The sequence below is a fragment of the Mytilus trossulus genome, chromosome 13, assembly GCF_036588685.1.
Source record: "Mytilus trossulus isolate FHL-02 chromosome 13, PNRI_Mtr1.1.1.hap1, whole genome shotgun sequence".
Taxonomy (NCBI): domain Eukaryota; kingdom Metazoa; phylum Mollusca; class Bivalvia; order Mytilida; family Mytilidae; genus Mytilus; species Mytilus trossulus.
Window position 1 is genome coordinate 57,080,657 of NC_086385.1, and position 19,398 is coordinate 57,100,054.

Consider the following 19,398-nt stretch of genomic DNA (forward strand, 5'->3'; position numbering starts at 1 on the left):
GTCCCCATTCAAATACATTGATCATCAAAAAGGGGGGGGGGGTTCCAACCCCCGTAACCCCCCTCTGGATCCGCGCCTGATGATTTATATTTATGAAAAACTTGTTGTTTTATTTTTAAAAATGTATATTCACTTACATAGTTGTTCAAACTTTCAATCTAAATCCATTTTTATTTGTTTTTAGTCTCAAAATAAATCTATAATTGCTTGATAGCTATCTACATTCTTATTCAATAGATGAACTACGAATGATTCTGATTCATATTCACAATATATTGTAGATAGTTGTATGTTTGGTGATACCCCATTTACTCCAATCAATGGGGAATCATGTGCATCCTATATTGAGAGTCAACCATGGCAGTGCTATAGAGATGATGTTTTCAATATATGCTGTCAATCCTGTTTGAATCATAGAACTAATGATACCGGTAAGCTTTCATGTCGCACACCTCGTAAATTAGGATAAGGAGATGCAATATGATTTCTAAAGAGTGAAATAACAATAATATCTCCGTGAAAAATGGTCCTTTATCATGGCAATATCAAAAGCGCAAAACACACCAAACGAAAGAGCCAATATACCACTATTGTGAAAGGAATGTTTACAATAACAGGTCACCGTAGAAGTTGCAATGAAGAAAACAATTTACGTTTTGCTGACCTAATGCCTAATGACAAACAATATAATTAGTGTTTCTTGTTTATATTTATCTTTCCAATCTATATAATAACTCCTACCGTTTCACTTGAAAGTTACAAAGTCAGACTATCAAAGTGCAGTTGCAAATATTTATAAATTTTATTTTGACAAAAGACAAATTAGAATGCCCTTATTCAAATATAAAGAAAGCTCAAATTCAAATTTAATTTATATGGGCAACATTTTAGTGAATCGAAGGTAGATCCCAATAATCTATTAAGAAAACACAGCTAGTGGTAGCACATAAAAGCCGAGGGAATTGCATAAACCCGTAAAATAGCTAAACCGATTGTCTCAACATGGTAGTAGTCTCTTGTTATGCGTGCATCAAACGCCATCCATGCTCACTGTTGATTTCCATGCAACTACTGGATAACTCATGAAAATGAATTGAAATATCAACAACGAGCATTTTAACCTTAACACAGTACAATAACCACCAGATCATTTAATATATAAATTGTGCATGACGCAATTTTGTACAAGAATATAGTTGTCGTTTTGACAAGGTTTTACATCTCCCCCCTTTTGTTTATTTATATTGTATTAATGTGATGCCTGAGCTGCTATTTGTTTGTCCTGTGTTTGTTCACTTGTGTTTGTTAAACATGTTGTAACGTACCATTATATTAATCATATATCTCGGTATCGAACGTGCTTGTGACCCAGATTATTTACGCATAACTGAGTTATGACTATTGAACAGCGAAATAATACTGTTGCTTTATTTACAAGCAGATATAAAAACAATGGCATGAAAAATATGAAAGAAATTTTATTATTGAAGAATTTTTGCAATTTTCGTTATAGAATGCATTTTTGGTGATATTGGTGACTGTTCGTCATTAAGTCCAAGGGATTGCTATACTACTGCCTTAGAAAACCAATGCTGTAGATTTTGTCATCAACATAAAACAAATATCAATGGTAAATAGTCTACATAGTTGCATTAGTAAATTGATACATAATATTTTAAAAAGGGCTGATATAAGAGCTATTTGTGAAATGAAATAACTATTTTCTAAGATGTATGTAAAATGAATACATATGCCGTAAAAGCAACAACAAAAAATATCCATTGAAAGACATTTAAGTGTTATAACTTTAATTTACGAAATTGAATAAAATTGATCGTGGAAGGAAGAAATCGCACAAGAAGGTGTGGTCAAATGGCGGAATCGAACTAATTCCAGTATTTGTAAGATCTTTAACGACACTTTAAGTAACGTATTACATGTTAAGTGAAACTGCTTTGGAATTTATCTATTCAAGTATTTGCTCAATTGTAGATTGTAGATTCGGAGACAAAACGTCAGGTTGTATGGATACGTTATGTCCATATTATGTTAATCCTGAGTGGTGTTGTGAAACATGTCACAACCATCTGTTTCCTACGACTGTTGCAACAACAAATATAGGTCGGTTCAATGTCATTGGTTATACACAAAGCATCGACTTTAATGTGTTTGGTCATACATATACCGTTTATGCACAAAAAATGGGATCATTTCTTCATTTTTGAAAAATGCAAAATGCTTAGACTATCATTTTGCTTTTAAACCATTATTGTCATACATATATGCAGTACATGCTTTTTCAAGACAGCAATGAAATCAGAAAGAAATAAAGTGCTGTGATGCATTATATGGCTTTAATTTAAACAACTACTACTTTAACGTATGTAAAACATGTCGCATCCAAAATTGAATCTACAGAAAACCAGTTGAATTCAAATATTAAGTTTTTAAACAGACCATGCATCAAAGCTTTTTATTTCTGGCTTAAATTAGTATTATATGTTATAGGCTCTGCGTGCTTCATATGTATATTTCAAGGTTTTTTTTAAAGCTTATTGCAAGATACGCATCACATATATTTTATGGTTGGTCTCAATTATTTACAATGATACTGCACATTGTCATTAGTTATGGGTGATGAATGCAGCTACATCGGATATCATTACAAACGTTTGCATAATTTCTAGGTATTCATTGTTTAGGTCATGCACAAGTAAACAATTATTTGTCAATAAACTGCAAACTTTATATTGTTAAAGAACTATATTTCAAAATATTTGGTATTCACAATGTTAACATTTTTTGTTTTAATTAAATTTAAATGAAATCAATTAAAGACATTTCATTGCATTTTACTGTTTTACCGCACAGATAGTTTTATTTAAGTTTTATACTTCTTTTTAAGATTGTTTATATGGCGACCTATGGCAAGGATGTATGGAAAACCTTTGTCCATATTATGTTAATCCTCAAGGTTGTTGTCATACATGTAGACAATATATTGCAAATCGTAATGTGACAACAACAACACCAAAAACAACATCGACAATTACAACTCCGACAACAACTTCTACAACTACAACTCAGAGGACTACAACACCCACAACTACAACTCCGACAATAATTTCTACAACACAGACAACTACAACTCCGACAACAACTTCTACAACTACAACCCAGAGGACTACAACACCCACTACTACAACTCCGACGACAACTTCTACAAAACCGACAACTACAACTCCGACAACAACTTCTACAACTACAACTCAGAGGACTACAACACACACAACTACAACTCCGACGACAACTTCTACAACACCGACAACTACAACTCCGACAACAACTTCTACAACTACAACTCAGAGGACTACAACACCGAAAACTACAACAGCTCCGACAACAACACTGGCGACTACAATAACTCAAACAACAACTTCTACTACAACTTTGACTACAAAAAAAACATCGACAACAATACCGACAACTACAGCTCCGACAACAACAACACCGACTACAACAACTCAAATAACAACAACTACTACGACAACAACACCATCAACTACAACTCCGACGACAACAACACCGACAACTACGACTTCTACCTCAGAACCAACTATCAAAAATACAACTTTTTTATCATTTACTGAAGCCACAACGAAATCTGCAACAACTCCAGAAAGTCTTTCGCCTGCTCCCCTAGGATCCGATACTAAAGGTTAACATATATGATATTTTACCAGTCTTTTTATCATATCTAATAGATATAAAATATTCTGTTAATATCGGATGAATAACCAGTTTTGTATGCGCCTAGATTCTGATTAGCAAACTTTGGAACAGTTGAAATCATCACTTTTCAGAAAAGCATTATTATGTAATTCATGGAATATAGATAATTTGAGGATATGAAACTAAATTGCTTTTCCCATATTCACTAATGTATTAATAGCACTTCTGAAAACATTCGCACTGTTCTGTCTTTCAATTGCAATGTGAAGGGTGAATATGTAATTCAAATTATTAATATACCATTGGCTTCAAAATAAAGGCAACAGTAGTATACCGCTGTTCAAAACTCATAAATCCATGGACAAAAAACAAAAATGGGGGTAACGAACTAAACCCGAGGGAAACGCATAACGACAAAGCACTGAAATGTAACACATACAGAAACGGACCAAGCATCAGACAAAATCCCACGAGAATAACAAATATAACATCAAAACCAAATACATGAATTTGAGATAGACAAGTACCGTGACACGTCTTATCGCAATGTGAATTTACTCTAAAAAATAAGAGAAAACAAACGAAGCAACGTTAAAATGTAACACACACATAAACGAACATTAATATAACAATGGCCATCTTCCTGACTTGGTACAGGGCATTTTAAATGGGGAAAAAATGGTGGGTTGAACCTGGTGGCATGCCAAACCTTGCACTTTAATGGCAATGTTAAATATAACATTGAAATGACAACATAACATAACAGGACTACAATACAAATAAATAGGAGAACATATTAGACAAAGAAACACATGATTGATAGATAACAAAAAAGCATCCGGTTTATAAATCAATACGCCAAAAACGCGCCTCGTCCACACAAAACTGTATTAATTATGAAATATGTGCTCCTCTTTTCCTTCATATTTTTGTTTTCATTTATTCTAGAAGAGAATATTTCAGTATAAATTATCATGTTATTGATAAACAAACTAGTTGAACGGGCATCTTCTGATATATATTTTGCTCTTACGGTTTAAAAAGATCAGTTTAAATTAACTACCCGGTTAAAGCAAAATGATATCTACCTTTATCTTTATATTTTATAGACAAATGGATGATACCGGTCATTTCAGTTCTGGGCGGCATTTGTCTTTTACTGTGCATCATTGTCCTGATATTATTTCAATATAGACGCAGAAATGGTAGACAAAAGGTAGGAATAATGAATAAAAAAATAAAAATGTTTTTCATTTTGTCTTCAATTTAAGTGACAAAAGCCAGTTATCTAACGCATTGAACGCATATTTGATTATAAATCCTTTTTTGAAATATTGTATATCTATTTTATAAATATCAGTTGCTAAGGGTCCGATAAAACAAAAGCATACTCGCTGAAGTTTCCTCGTTTAGAATATAGAGTATAAAGATAGGAAATATAGTGTTGATTTATTTGCAAGAATCACAGACAATAGAATATTGGACGACACTGTAATTTTACATGGTACACTATCAAAACTTAAAACAAAATCATTAGGGATGGAATTTTGGCTTAATGTAGTAATACACAAATTCAGCTTTCGATTTAAACATCTAAGTCTAAAATAATTTTGTCGTGTGGATTGCTGTATATTAAGCGGACCCTATCAGCAATTTTGTTTTATTTTGTCAGTTCTAGATTTTCTGAAAATGAGCACTTTTGTGGTACGCTTACTAAAACAGTTTAGAGGGTCAACTTTTTAATGGTTTGCCTATGGACCCATAAGAAACAAAATCTCAACTGTTTTTTATGAGAGAAAACGTAAAAAATCATGATTTTCGTCTTTGTTTACATCTTTTCATTGATCACCAGCACCCGTCAGGACCGAATCACCAGCACATTAAATGTTAACTGGTGATTCAATATATAAGTATCAGTAATCTGCTATTAATCAATAATCGGCCAAATTAAATAATTATTAGAGATTGCATAGGAAAAAACTCACTTCCCAGTTTTAATTTTGTCATGATTTGTTTTTGTCATTTCTGAAGCATAAGTATATTGTGGTAAGTAAAATCACTAACATCTTCGCTGTCGTTCATATCTTATAATGCATTGTAGTTATTTTACATCTATTTGATTTTCAATTATCGAAATGCGATTATGCTAAGTGACCAATACACATTTATACATTAACAATGCTCACCTTCATTCGTTACCCAACGTGAAACTCAAAGAATCTCTTTTATGTTGCGTAGATGCATAACTGAGTGTAACTGAGTAAAAATATATGTTAGCTATCTATAAAACCAGGTTCAATCAAAAAATTTCTACATAAGAAAATGCTTGTACTAAGTCAGGAATATGAAATTTGTTATCTATTCGTTTGATGTGTTTGAGATTTTGATTTTGTCATTTGATTAGGGACTTTCCGTTTTGAATTTTCCTCGGAGATCAGCTTTTTTGTGATTTTAATTTTTACTCTGTTTTGTCTTTAATGTTTGTATTTGCTGCATGCAGACAATTACGTATGCCTATTTTGTTTTTAATATTCATTGCTGAGTCATGAAACTTCTAATTCAATCTGCTGTTGCGTTTGAATGCACTAACTGAGATTTGTGATATTAAATATTAAACTAAATTGAAATGATCCTATATCTATATTTCAATCCTGGTATCTACACACCATCAAAGCGACGTTTAAATGCAGTTTGTGCGATTTGAGTGTTCAGAAATAATGTCATTTTAGTGAATGTGATTGATCTAAGGGGGACGAATATGTTTATATGGTATTTTTTTTATAAATCTATAAATAGTGCTTTCCAATGTTTTCCTTTCTTGGTTGACTTAGCCAAGCAAAGCAAGTAGACGTGATATCAATAACAATAATTCGATGAATAACCCACGTTTGTATGATTTTTGTAGAAGCAACCAGAAAGACAAGCTATTCTTCGAGAGAGTCCCGTTTGGCAAACTGTTGAACCCGATAAACAGATATTTGATAACAAAGGGTTTCAACCAGAGGACAATCACAAGTATGAATCAAAACGATATGTCATGCATTGTATTTCTTATTTTCTTAAAATTCCTTTGATAAACTTTTTTTTTATCAAACAAATGTTTGTGGAAAACAATAACTAAATTAAAGCTAGTAATTGTTTTGGGATCGTTTGCAATCTAATTTTTTTCAAATTAATTTTACTATTTGTCATTTAAAAAAATATATTCCACATAACACATCAAACTTCAAATAAATGCAATGGGCACCAAAGTTTGAAGTGAAATGTTTCAAAAGGTAAGATTTTCCGGATCCAGTAGGTAATGTTTCATATATAATATGTTGGTGAGTAATATTCGGCATCATAAAAGAGTGTGTGATCAAGTGATCATTTAAGGTCCTGAAGTGTTCATCATGGCATTTTTCAAACTAATTATATTTTAGCACATTAATAAAAATATGTTATGCGTTTGATTTTATAAATAAAGGTTCTTTCAGCATATGTTTCGCTATCAACAGTTTATTACAAATCATAGAATGTCATGCGACCGTCATACAAGTGAGGGGTTAAAAAAGCTATAAAACCAGGCTTTATCTACCATTTTCTACATAAGAAAATTTTGGACAAGTCAGGATTATGACAATTGTTTACCATTCGTTTGATGTGTATGAACTTTTGATGATTTTGCCATTTGATTAGAGACTATCCGTTTTTTTTAATTTTCGTCGGAGTTCAGTACTTTTGGGATTTAATTTATTGCTAATAACAATGCAATTAAACCTTATATTGATTTTGTATTGAATTCACCAATTTTATCTGCAGTGTTGTACAGAAAGGGACATTTATCTCATACAATGTGAGTCGACCTGGGTATCCAGATTACAATCGACCAGTGTCTGCTGCTGAAGTGACCCTTACTGAAACCAATATAGACAAACAAGTCAATCAGATCGGTAAGACGTATGGATTGTCAACAGAAAATGAAAATAGGTTGAGTGGCATTATTGAGGACCGACAAATGCAGAGGAATGGTGCATTGATCAGCGAAACAAAAACATCAGTACCAAGACGTTCGGAGTCGGATAGGACCGTACGAATTCAGACTTCGACACCTCGATATGAAAAGAAAGACAGTCCCCGAAAAATTATCGAAAAAGCTAGAGAGACTAGCTTGAGAAGGCATGCAAGTGATAGTATTATAGAAGGTTCGATGCTCGATCGGAGACTACATTTAAGAGACAGATGGTTACGAGAACAGCAAATGAGGAACTTAAAACAGCAACAATACATCCGGGGCACTGACGTTTCTCCACGACATAGGCAACAAAATATACAACCTTTAAGAGGTCATGCATTTCAAGCTGTGAACAAGAGTGAAAGTCCTCGTGCGTATTATACGACAGGGGAAGAATATTTACTTGTCACACCGAGACAGCAAGCACATAGATCTCCTCGGTTACAGAGTACTCCAAGGTCACCGCGTCATAATAAACCAATGACGTCTGATGCCCATGGCACAGTTTCTGGGAAACCAGTTGTTGTTTACACTGAAGGTGGGGAACCAGTAATGCTTTATCCAAATCAACACTCTATCAATAGAAAACGGAAGAAAGGTTTGTATACTGCTTAGCCATATCTGATAAGATTAAAGTAAGCCAGTAAGTTTCAATTGCATATAAATTTCTGATAAGAGTATATAACCCGCAAGGTTCATAAAACCTTGATGGTGAACTTGAAATGGCGATTGTCATCTGCTGAGTTGTAAAATAAACTCAACAAACATACCAATCTCGCAGGTTAACTTCAAAAGCGGAAGTTCATACAGACTGACAAATTATACGTTAACAACCAACCGAACGAGTTTTTGGAAAGTTGTCTAATTGGCAATCATATCACATCTCATTTAATTTATTTCATTGAATGATTACGAAATCAGGTATTTTTCATAAACGAAAATTAAAAATAGGCTTCATGTATATATAAAATTCAAAGCATAAAACAATTAAAGGGAAGATTTAACAGGCTACTGTTTAACCGAAATTACACAGGAACGGTAGCCGCTGTTGCCATTTTATTCCCATACATTAAATGGTACACGTGTAACTCAACTTGTTCAAAAGGTATGTATGTCATAAGAATTTATTAACTATCAATGTCAATGTTGAACGTGCATGAAAATGATTCATCTTCAAACTTTTTCATGAAAACACACTGATGCTTGAATGAAAACAACATAAAAGTGTCTTGAATACGTAACGTTTGCGTCTATATTATGTACTAACACGGAATGTGAGTATATTATTTTCATTGTTTAGCTATATATATTTATATTGTTGTACAAAAATAATTTGCTCTTTGTTCCTGCTTAGTATGTATTCTTTCATTTTTTCAGATCGGGTTCGCATCAACCGTGCTGGATATTTTACAGACTTGTGATTCGTATATTATATAACCTATTTATCTACTATATAGTGTGGTAGTATTATGAACAACCACTTTTTATATAAACTTATTGTGATGTTCACCAAAATACCATAAGCTTTTCTTGAATAAATATAATAAAGGGTATATTTGTTTTTACACAATGGTTTTATGTTCGAACATGATAATACAAAAAAGTTGATAAAACATTAATGCACAAAGAGTATCTTTTCACGCTAGAAATATATCAACAGATAAGTACTTGTAACAATCAATATTAACAATGCATCATTTCAGTGAACGAGAAGCAAAAGATACCAAAAGGGACAGTCAAACTATATGATCAAAAATACACTGACAACGTCATGGCTAACAAAGAAAAATACAAATAGACACGCAATAGTACACAAGAAACAATGTTCAAGGAATCTGCGCACAAATCAGTTGACTATTAACATATAACTATAAATGTTAACTCAACTGATTCAATTGTGACAATTTTACGGTAATAAATGCAGTTCCGTAACTAAACTATTATTTCAAACGATTTGAAGCTTTTGAGTCGATGCTTCAGTGCGGGTTATGCATTATAGTTCATCGGCAAAAATGGCAACGAAAAAGTGATTTTAGCATTTACAAATGCAAAACACAATTGAGTTATTACTGTTTCATAATGAACTATGAAGCCTGCTTAATAAAGATAAAGGAACATGTCGGTCAGATGTGGAGCACAGTTGGTTCCCATAGAAATGTACACTTTATATATTTTATTCTGATTGATACTATGTGCTGTGTATTGTATTTTATCTCACTTTATCATACTTGATTGCGTTCCTTTTAAATCAGATGGGTGTGTCTGTTGTGTTACTCGATAATTGAAGCTACGCCATTGGGTTGTGTATCATATTTTTGAATGGTATTTGATCAAACGCAATGCAGCTTCATTGCTATGTAGTTTGTGTCATGTGGATATTATATCAGTTTTGATAATATCAAAATAATTATCGTTATATAGATAAAGAAATCCCCCCAAATATCCAAACTGATTTAGATTTACCAGAATTATGAACTGACATGCGTATATGTAAAGGAAGTGTTCAAACATGATGGGTATTAAAAAGAAGTATAAACACAACTACTGTGACCTTTTGAATCAATTTCAATTGTCAGTCAGTCTAATAATTCCATGATTTTATTTGTTGAAATTCATGTTGTGTCAAATCATCCAACGATACCTCCATCAATATCTCTAAAACAAAATTGAATGATATTATTCAATATTTCAAAACTTTCACATATCTACAAGAGCGGCTAGATAAATGTAAGGCTGAAGAGTCACGTGACTTTGGTAAGCGTGATGCAACAATCAAATATCTTTCATTAAATTGATCTATCTTATAAATGAGATAAACCGTAATATTTTAGTACAAAATATACCAACGAAATCAGAGTAATAGATTTTACCGTTAGAACTTTTCATCTTCTGTTTAGTTTTTAGTTTTCAAAAATTTCAATGGTCAATCCAAATTCATTAGTCTAAGAAAGAAAAACATGCAACTCTATAACAAAACGATAACACTGTTCAAAATATTAACAAAATAAAACACAAGGCGACTTCGAGTGCTCCTAAGCGATTGACGATTTTTATAGTTAAAAAATGGTTCGTTCTTCAAAACAAATACCACTCGTACAGAAACCTAAACGGTCATAAGAGTTTCACAGACCACCATCATATTTAAAAAAAAACAAAAAACAGACAGGGTAAGTAAGCCTTCTTCCATAAGACAGGAATTGCAAGGTTTTTCATAAACTCCGCATAGACCCCAGGATTACGCCAGATTTGCGTTTCGTGTACAAAAGACTCACCAGTTACGCCCGCATTGGGCAAAATAAAGTACAAAGTTGAAGAGCATAGATGACCATTAATTTCTTCATATTTCAAATATGTTTTTTTTTTATTAATTTTCCCTTTTGTATATCGAATGCATGGGTCTACCGTTTTATGTATTTACTCATATTATAGTTTAACTTGCACCAAAGATCAAAATTTGTACATACAATATAATCAAGTAGGTTAATTTATAACGTTAAGGATTTTTTATCCCAGACATAGATAACCTTATCCGTATTTGGCACAACCTTTGGAAATTTTGGGTGCTCAATGCTCTTGAACAATGTACATTTTTTGGCTTTATTACTATTTTGATATGAGAGTCACTAATCAGTCTTGTGTAGACGAAACACGCGTCTGGCGTATTAAATTAGAATCCTGAAACCTTTGATAACTATTTATACCCGGATTTATTTTCAATCTTGCGATTGACAATACATTTCGTTAAAAAATGGTTCACTCTTTTAACAATACCATTCGTAAGGAGATCAGAACGGTCATAGTGGTTACACAGACCTCGATCATATAATAAAAAACAGACTGGACAAAACAAAGTAAGCCTTCTTCCATTGGACAGGAAGTTCAAGGTTTTTCATAAACTCCTCGTCGATACTAGGAGTACAATTGTGTACGCCAGATGCACGTTTCGTGTACAAAAGACTCACTATAAACGCTCGCATCGGGCAAAATAAAGTACAAAGATAAAGAGCATAAATGATCCTCAATTCCGTCATATTTTAAACATAATTGGTTATCAAAGGTACCAGGATTATAATTTAGTACGCCAGACGCGGGTTTAAATGTTTAATTTTCCCTTTTGTACATCGAACGATTGCACGGGTCTTGTGTATTAACTCATATTATAGTCTAACCCATGAAATTCATGCATCAAAGATCAAACGTTTTACATAAAATATATTCTTAATCAAGGGGATTAATGTATAATGTTATTATAATGAGTGTCTTTAGGTATGCAACCTCTCCATGTAGTTTCCATTTCATATTGATACAAAATGACGAATTTTATTTGAAAAAATTACCAATCATTTTAAGTTTAGACATATTAGAGTTGATCTTTTTCCAACAATTTTCAGAGCTTTTTGGTTTTTTTTTCATATTCAAACCTTTATTCTACAAACTTCTCTATTTTATCAAACAAAATCAAGTTTCGCGATAAGGAAGACAAATGTTCACAATAATGGACACCTATAGAAAAGTTTGTCATACAGTAATGCAGAATAAAAATTTGTGTATCTATTTTTGTTTTAGATATGTGAGCTTTCATATTGACAACTGTAGGACTCGTCTCAAGTTTCTAATCTGCAAAAAGTCCAAGTAAGACCAACTGTAAGAATAAAATGCAGCCACGGGTTTTACAAAAGAGAAGCAAAAGATACCAGAGGGACAGTCAAATTCATTGATCGAAAATAAACTGACAACGACATGGCTAAAAAATAAAAAGACAAACAGACACATAATATTATACAAGACACAACATAGAAAACTTAAGACTAAGCAACACGAACGCAACCGAAAACACGGGTGATCTCAGGTGCTAAATGCATTGATTTAATATTTTTGTACTATCATTCATAAGAACCCATAAAAGCTTTGAATATGACGTGTTGAGTATGTATCGGCACTCAGTATAAATCGCCTTTTCAGAATCTAAAGGACTATTGTACGTACACCAAAATGAAACTAACGTTACGTCATTGGTTGAATTTGTATTGTTTAGAACGTTTTAAACCAATCATAACCTTTTGATGTACGCTTTTGAAAATATTACCCAGAATGCATTAGATTCTGAAACGCCGAATTAAACTTTCAAAAACTCACTCTGTTTGACAAATATAATACTCCTTCCATTCGCAGTCTCCATCTGCCCATTTGCCTTTATGGGTCCAGTTATTTAGAACACAGTCCTCCCCACTATTGGCATTATTCGGGTCTCCTGGGATCCAGTTATTATATGATGTAATTCCTGTTTGGCTAGTTGTCCACAGAAAAGTACCCTCTTGTTCCAAATCACTGAGTCCGAGCCAGTACTTTCGTCCTTTAATGAAACACAATAACACAATTAATGGCAAGCGGAAAATTCGACGATTTAAGTGCCCAATGCAAATCTTTGTCCTTCTATGGATTTTAATCCTAACATGTATATGCTTAGTAACACAAATGCTTTCTCCATGAGTTAATAAGATAATTCACATGCATTTGAATGTTTAACGCATCAGATTCGATCGATTAGTGAGTACTATATTTATTTCAGTATAACAGTAAATAATTACAATTATCTTTAAAGAGTGATGATTCTTATAATACTTCTTTTTTAAATTCCTTAAAATTCCTAAAGGAACCGTGCCAAATATATAAACAACGCCAGACAATGTCAATGAATCTAGTCAAAAAACTAGATAACCTGCTAACACGATGGCATATACAATAGTATATGTGCGGCCCACTGCTATTCAAAACAACTGTTTTTGTTATCTTGTAATAATTACATAAATTAGCCAAAACACTCCTTACCCGTTTTTAGAGTTTCTGAGATTAAATAATCATCAATAGGTTTATTTATTGGTTCTGCTAAATATCCTTCAAATGACCTGCATATTTCCTACAATATACAAAAGAATAAGGGATCACAATAAAAATACTTTTTAGAAAGGCATATATGTGAGTTTATATTAGTTTTGATAACAATCATATTAGCTTCTAGTATGCCAGCAATCATATTAGATTTGATAACAATCATATTAGCTTCTAGTATGCCAGCAATCATATTTGTTTTGATAACAAGCATATTAGCTTCTAGTATGCCAGCAATCATATTAGCTTTGATAACAATCATATCAGCTTCTAGTATGCCAGCAATCATATAAGCTTTGCTAACAATCATATTAGCTTCTAGTATGCCAGCAATCATATTAGTTTTGATAACAATCATATTAGCTTCTAGTATGCCAGCAATCATATTAGCTTTGATAACAATCATATTAGCTTCTAGTATGCCAGTAATCATATTAGCTTTGATAACAATCATATTAGCTTTGATAACAATCATATTAGCTTTGATAACAATCATATTAGCTAAGATAACAACCATATTGGCTATGATAATAATTATTACATTACAAATACAAGTTTATGGTTTAGCTAGCTATAAAACCAGTTTTTCTAATTCTATGGAAATTTATCCCTTTCCGAACCCATTGTATAAAAAAATTTAATCAACGTGTGGTTGCTGGTGATCTCAAAAGATCATTGGATGATTTTAAGGGTCATGACCTTTTCAGCTTAATGGATGAATCAAAATATACTAACAGTTATTAATGAAATTGACAACATCGTGCAATGTGAAAGGCACTCTAAGGGGATTTTCGGTTAACAAAAAAGAAAATGTAATTTTTAATCATTAAAGAAACAGATTTTTACATAGTTACTCGTGGATTATCGGATTTATCCAATCTCGATAGTAAAATTATAAATTTTAAAGTCCTCGCCGTGGCGGCTCATACTTAAAAATTGATAATTTAACTATCTCGATTGGATAATTCCGATAATCCACTGGTATCAAGGTAAGAATCTATATTTAATCAACCATTCACTGCATAAGGAAATGCATGTACAAAGTCATGAATATATGACAGTTGTTTTCTTTCGTTTGATCTTTGATTTTGCCATTTGTTAAGTGCTGTCCGTTTTGAATATTCCTTAGAGTTCAGTATTTTTGTTATTTAATTTTTTTACGTTGCAACTACTTGGTTTAAATTGAACCAATACTATTGCTGTTCTTATGCTTTCCATCCACGTTAACCCTTCTAATTAGTGTATCGGCACTGGTGTACATCCACGTTAACCCTTCTAACTAGTCTATCGGCACTGGTATACTTACAATGATGACTGTCCATCCACGTTAACCCTTTTAACTAGTGTATCGGCACTGGTATACTTACAATGATGACTTTCCATCCACGTTGACCCTTCTAATGAGTGTATCGGCACTGGTATATACTTACAATGATGACTTTCCATCCACGTTAACCCTTTTAACTAGTGTATCGGCACTGGTATACTTACAATGATGACTTTCCATCCACGTTAACCCTTTTAATTAGTGTATCGGCACTGGTATACTTCCACGTTAACCCTTCTAATTAGTGAATCGGCACTGGTATACTTACAATGATGACTTTCCATCCACGATAACCCTTCTAATTAGTGTATCGGTACTGGTATACTTCAACGTTAACCCTTCTAATTAGTGTATCGGCACTGGTATTCTTACAATGATGACTTTCCATCAACGTTAACCCTTCTAATTAGTGTATCGGCACTGGTATACTTACACGTTAACCCTTCTGATTAGTGTATCGGCACTGGCATACTTACAATGATAACTTTCCATCCACGTTAACCCTTCTAATTAGTGTATCGGCACTGGTATACTTACAATGATGACTTCCCATCCACGTTAACCCTTCTGATTAGTGTATCGGCACTGGTATACTTACAATGATAACTTTCCATCCACGTAAACCCTTCTAATTAGTGTATCGGCACTGGTATACTTACAATGATGACTTTCCATCCACGTTAACCCTTCTAATTAGTGTATCGGCACTGGTATACTTACAATGATGACTTTCTATCCACGTTAACCCTTCTAATTAGTGTATCGGCACTGGCATACTTACAATGATGACTTTCCATCCACGTTAACCCTTCTGATTAGTGTATCGGCACTGGTATACTTACAATGATAACTTTCCATCCACGTTAACCCTTCTAATTAGTGTATCGGCACTGGTATACTTACAATGATGACTTTCCATCCACGATAACCCTTCTAATTAGTGTATCGGCACTGGTATACTTCCACGTTAACCCTTCTAATTAGTGTATCGGCACTGGTATACTTACAATGATGACTTTCCATCCACGTTAACCCTTCTAATTAGTGTATCGGCACTGGTATACTTCCACGTTAACCCTTCTGATTAGTGTATCGGCACTGGCATACTTACAATGATAACTTTCCATCCACGTTAACCCTTCTAATTAGTGTTTCGGCACTGGTATACTTACATTGATGACTTTCCATCCACGTTAACCCTTCTGATTAGTGTATCGGCACTGGTATACTTACAATGATAACTTTCCATCCACGTAAACCCTTCTAATTAGTGTATCGGCACTGGTATACTTACAATGATGACTTTCCATCCACGTTAACCCTTCTACTTAGTGTATCGGCACTGGTATACTTACAATGATGACTTTCTATCCACGTTAACCCTTCTAATTAGTGTATCGGCTCTGGCATACTTACAATGATGACTTTCTATCCACGTTAACCCTTCTAATTAGTGTATCGGCGCTGGTATACTTACAATGATGAATTTCCATCCACGTTAACCCTTCTAATTAGTGTATCGGCGCTGGTATACTTACAATGATGACTTTCCATCCACGTTGACCCTTCTAATTAGTGTATCGGCGCTGGTATACTTACAATGATAACTTTCCATCCACGTTAACCCTTCTAATTAGTGTATCGGCACTGGTATACTTACAATGATGAGTTTCCATCCACGTTAACCCTTCTAATTAGTGTATCGGCACTGGTATACTTACAATGATAATTTTTCATCCACGCTAACCGTTCTAATTAGTGTATCGGCGCTGGTATACTTACAATGATAACTTTCCATCCACGTTAACCCTTCTAATTAGTGTATCGGCACTGGTATACTTACAATGATGAGTTTCCATCCACGTTAACCCTTCTAATTAGTGTATCGGCACTGGTATACTTACAATGATAATTTTTCAGCCACGCTAACCCTTCTAATTAGTGTATCGGCGCTGGTATACTTACAATGATGACTTTCCATCCACGTTAACCCTTCTAATTAGTGTATCAGCGCTGGTATACTTACAATGATAATTTTCCATCCACGTTAACCCTTCTAATTAGTGTATCGGCACTGGTATGCTTACAATGATGACTTTACATCCATGTCAACCCTTCTAATTAGTGTATCGGCACTGGTATACATCCACGTTAACCCTTCTAATTAGTGTATCGGCACTGGTATACCCCGCCACATTATTTATGTATGTGCCTGTCCCAAGTCAGGAGCCTGTAAATTTAGTGGTTGTCGTTTGTTTATGTGTTACATATTTGTATTACGTTAATTTTTTTACATAAATGAGGCCGATAGTTTTCTCGTTTGAATTGTTTTACATTGTCTTATCGGGGCATTTTATAGCTGACTATGCGTTATGGGCTTTGCTCATTGTTGAAGGCCGTACGGTGACCTATAGTTGTTAATGTCTGTGTCATTTTAGTCATTTGTGAATAGTTGTCTCATTGACAATAATACCACATCTTCTTTTTTCTATTACAATGATGACTTTCTATTACAATGATGACTTTCTATTACAATGATGACTTTCTATTACAATGATGACTTTCTATTACAATGATGACTTTCTATTACAAAGATGACTTTCTATTACAATGATGACTTTCTATTACAATGATGACTTTCTATTACAAAGATGACTTTCTATTACAATGATGACTTTCTATTACAATGATGACTTTCGAATACAATGATGACTTTCTATTACAATGATGACTTTCTATTACAATGATGACTTTCTATTACAATGATGACTTTCTATTACAAAGATGACTTTCTATTACAATGATGACTTTCTATTACAAAGATGACTTTCTATTACAAAGATGACTTTCTATTACAATGATGACTTTCTATTACAAAGATGACTTTCTATTACAATGATGACTTTCTATTACAATGATGACTTTCGAATACAATAATTGGTCGTAGAATCAAAACTACGGTTGAAGTCAAAGATGATCATAAACGATTTTGGCCACATCAGTGGCGGATCCAGAGGGGGGGTTCCGGGGGTGCGCACCCCCCCTTTATTTTTGCCGATCAATGCATTTGTATCGGGACATATGTTTTGCACCCCCCCCCCCCCCGCTTTTGCCCTGGGTTAGCACCCCCCCCCTTTCGAAAATTCCTGCATCCGCCCCTGCACATTGAGGTTGATGTGGATCCTTTGGCTAAAATGGTTGCATCTAGGGCATGCCATGCCTTAAAACTTTTCCAAATGCACATGTTTGTCTGTACTCAGAGTAAATTTTGAGGTGAAAATGCATTCCTTTTAGCCATAGGGTCCACATGAACCTGAAATCTTGTGTTTTGTTTTTTCGTAATTTTTAACTCACGTATACAAGAAAACCCATATTACAATAAGCTCATATTGTTATAGCTTGAAAGCATCCTCCAATCGAACAAGCCACATGAACATGGTCGCCTGTCGATAAAATATGTTATGTAAATAGCTTTTAATGAGCAGTTAAGTCAACACTGAGGTTGTGTTGTGAGTTCGAACCCCGCTTGTGCGGGTGCACTTGACTCCAATCTAAATTAACTAGAATTGTCAGTTTTTCTATCGAAGGTCGGTGATTTTCTCCGCGCACTCCGGCTTCATAGGGACGTAAAAACACAAAATATATAATAAGCAGTAACCTGACAGTCCCCCTCTAGCCAACCCATTTACAATATATACCTCAGCCTCGGCCCAAGTCACTTGATTATGTGAGAATAGAAAACACCATCCACTTAGACTGCTAGTCTTCTTCCATCCAGGGGCACAGCAAGTTATTACCGATACACCTGTATATGTAAACAATTAGATTATTAGAATCAGCACAAGACACCTAGGAAATTGAAACCCCCTTATTTTAGCATCTCGTTCAGATCAGCCTATTGGTCAACCTTAAGTCCGGAACTTCGTCTGGGGTTGTTTTTTTGTTTAATATCTTAGTGTTTTGTCGAATATTATATTGACGGAAATCATTTCGTAATTGATGAGTTATTCCTAACGTGTCTCGACTCGGGCTTATTAAATTTTGTTCATAAAGTGTTTTTCCATCTGTTTTAATCATGTTGTTGTTATTGTTGTGTCTAATGTTTTCCATGCTGCTTTTGTTTTTTCCTACTTTAAACCTAGGGTAAAAAAAAAGAGGCGGAAGGTATCAAAGGGAAACTGGCAAAACCGTCGTTAAAAAAAAAGAAGAAAAACGACGAAGACATACAACAGTATACAAAATATGTATTATAAATTAAAGATTGCGTTTTACGAAACCCACCGATAAACCGGCCAGGATTTATTCTATAAAAATGCACTACTCATATTAAACTTACATATTGAAATGAAAAGAGATTTCAAAACAAACGACGCCATTTCTAACACAAAGAGAAATTAAGTATGTCAATCTAAACTTTGGTACGAAGTAACTCCTTGTCGTTTATCAATAACTGATA

At 33.7% G+C, this 19,398-nt stretch overlaps 2 protein-coding genes across 2 annotated transcripts; one reads left to right on the forward strand and one right to left on the reverse strand.

Annotated features, from left to right (window-relative positions):
- Positions 1 to 1,997: 1,997 nt before the first annotated feature.
- LOC134694622 (mucin-4-like) lies at positions 1,998 to 9,269 on the forward strand. The gene is made up of 6 exons (XM_063555661.1): positions 1,998 to 2,121; positions 2,906 to 3,718; positions 4,842 to 4,948; positions 6,638 to 6,747; positions 7,534 to 8,324; positions 9,104 to 9,269. The coding sequence occupies exons 1-6, from the start codon at positions 2,025 to 2,027 to the stop codon at positions 9,145 to 9,147; spliced, it is 1,962 nt and encodes a 653-aa protein (XP_063411731.1). The 5' UTR covers positions 1,998 to 2,024; the 3' UTR covers positions 9,148 to 9,269.
- Positions 9,270 to 10,308: 1,039 nt separating this feature from the next.
- Positions 10,309 to 19,398, reverse strand: LOC134695186 (perlucin-like). Its single transcript, XM_063556396.1, has 5 exons — positions 19,279 to 19,398; positions 18,641 to 18,747; positions 13,556 to 13,643; positions 12,863 to 13,079; positions 10,309 to 10,381 (listed from the first exon to the last, which is right to left on the reverse strand). The coding sequence occupies exons 1-5, from the start codon at positions 19,316 to 19,318 to the stop codon at positions 10,354 to 10,356; spliced, it is 480 nt and encodes a 159-aa protein (XP_063412466.1). The 5' UTR covers positions 19,319 to 19,398; the 3' UTR covers positions 10,309 to 10,353.

Coding starts and splice junctions, on each gene's coding strand:
- LOC134695186 (XM_063556396.1), bottom strand. CDS start 19,318: ATGGCGTCGTTTGTTTTGAAATCTCTTTTCATTTCAATAT. Junction 13,644..18,640: donor TGACTTGGGCCGAGGCTGAG/GTATATATTGTA, acceptor TGTATATTGTAG/GAAATATGCAGGTCATTTGA. Junction 13,080..13,555: donor CTCAGAAACTCTAAAAACGG/GTAAGGAGTGTT, acceptor GTTTCATTAAAG/GACGAAAGTACTGGCTCGGA.
- LOC134694622 (XM_063555661.1), top strand. CDS start 2,025: ATGGATACGTTATGTCCATATTATGTTAATCCTGAGTGGTGTTGTGAA. Junction 2,122..2,905: donor TGTTGCAACAACAAATATAG/GTCGGTTCAATG, acceptor CTTCTTTTTAAG/ATTGTTTATATGGCGACCTA. Junction 6,748..7,533: donor CAACCAGAGGACAATCACAA/GTATGAATCAAA, acceptor TTTTATCTGCAG/TGTTGTACAGAAAGGGACAT.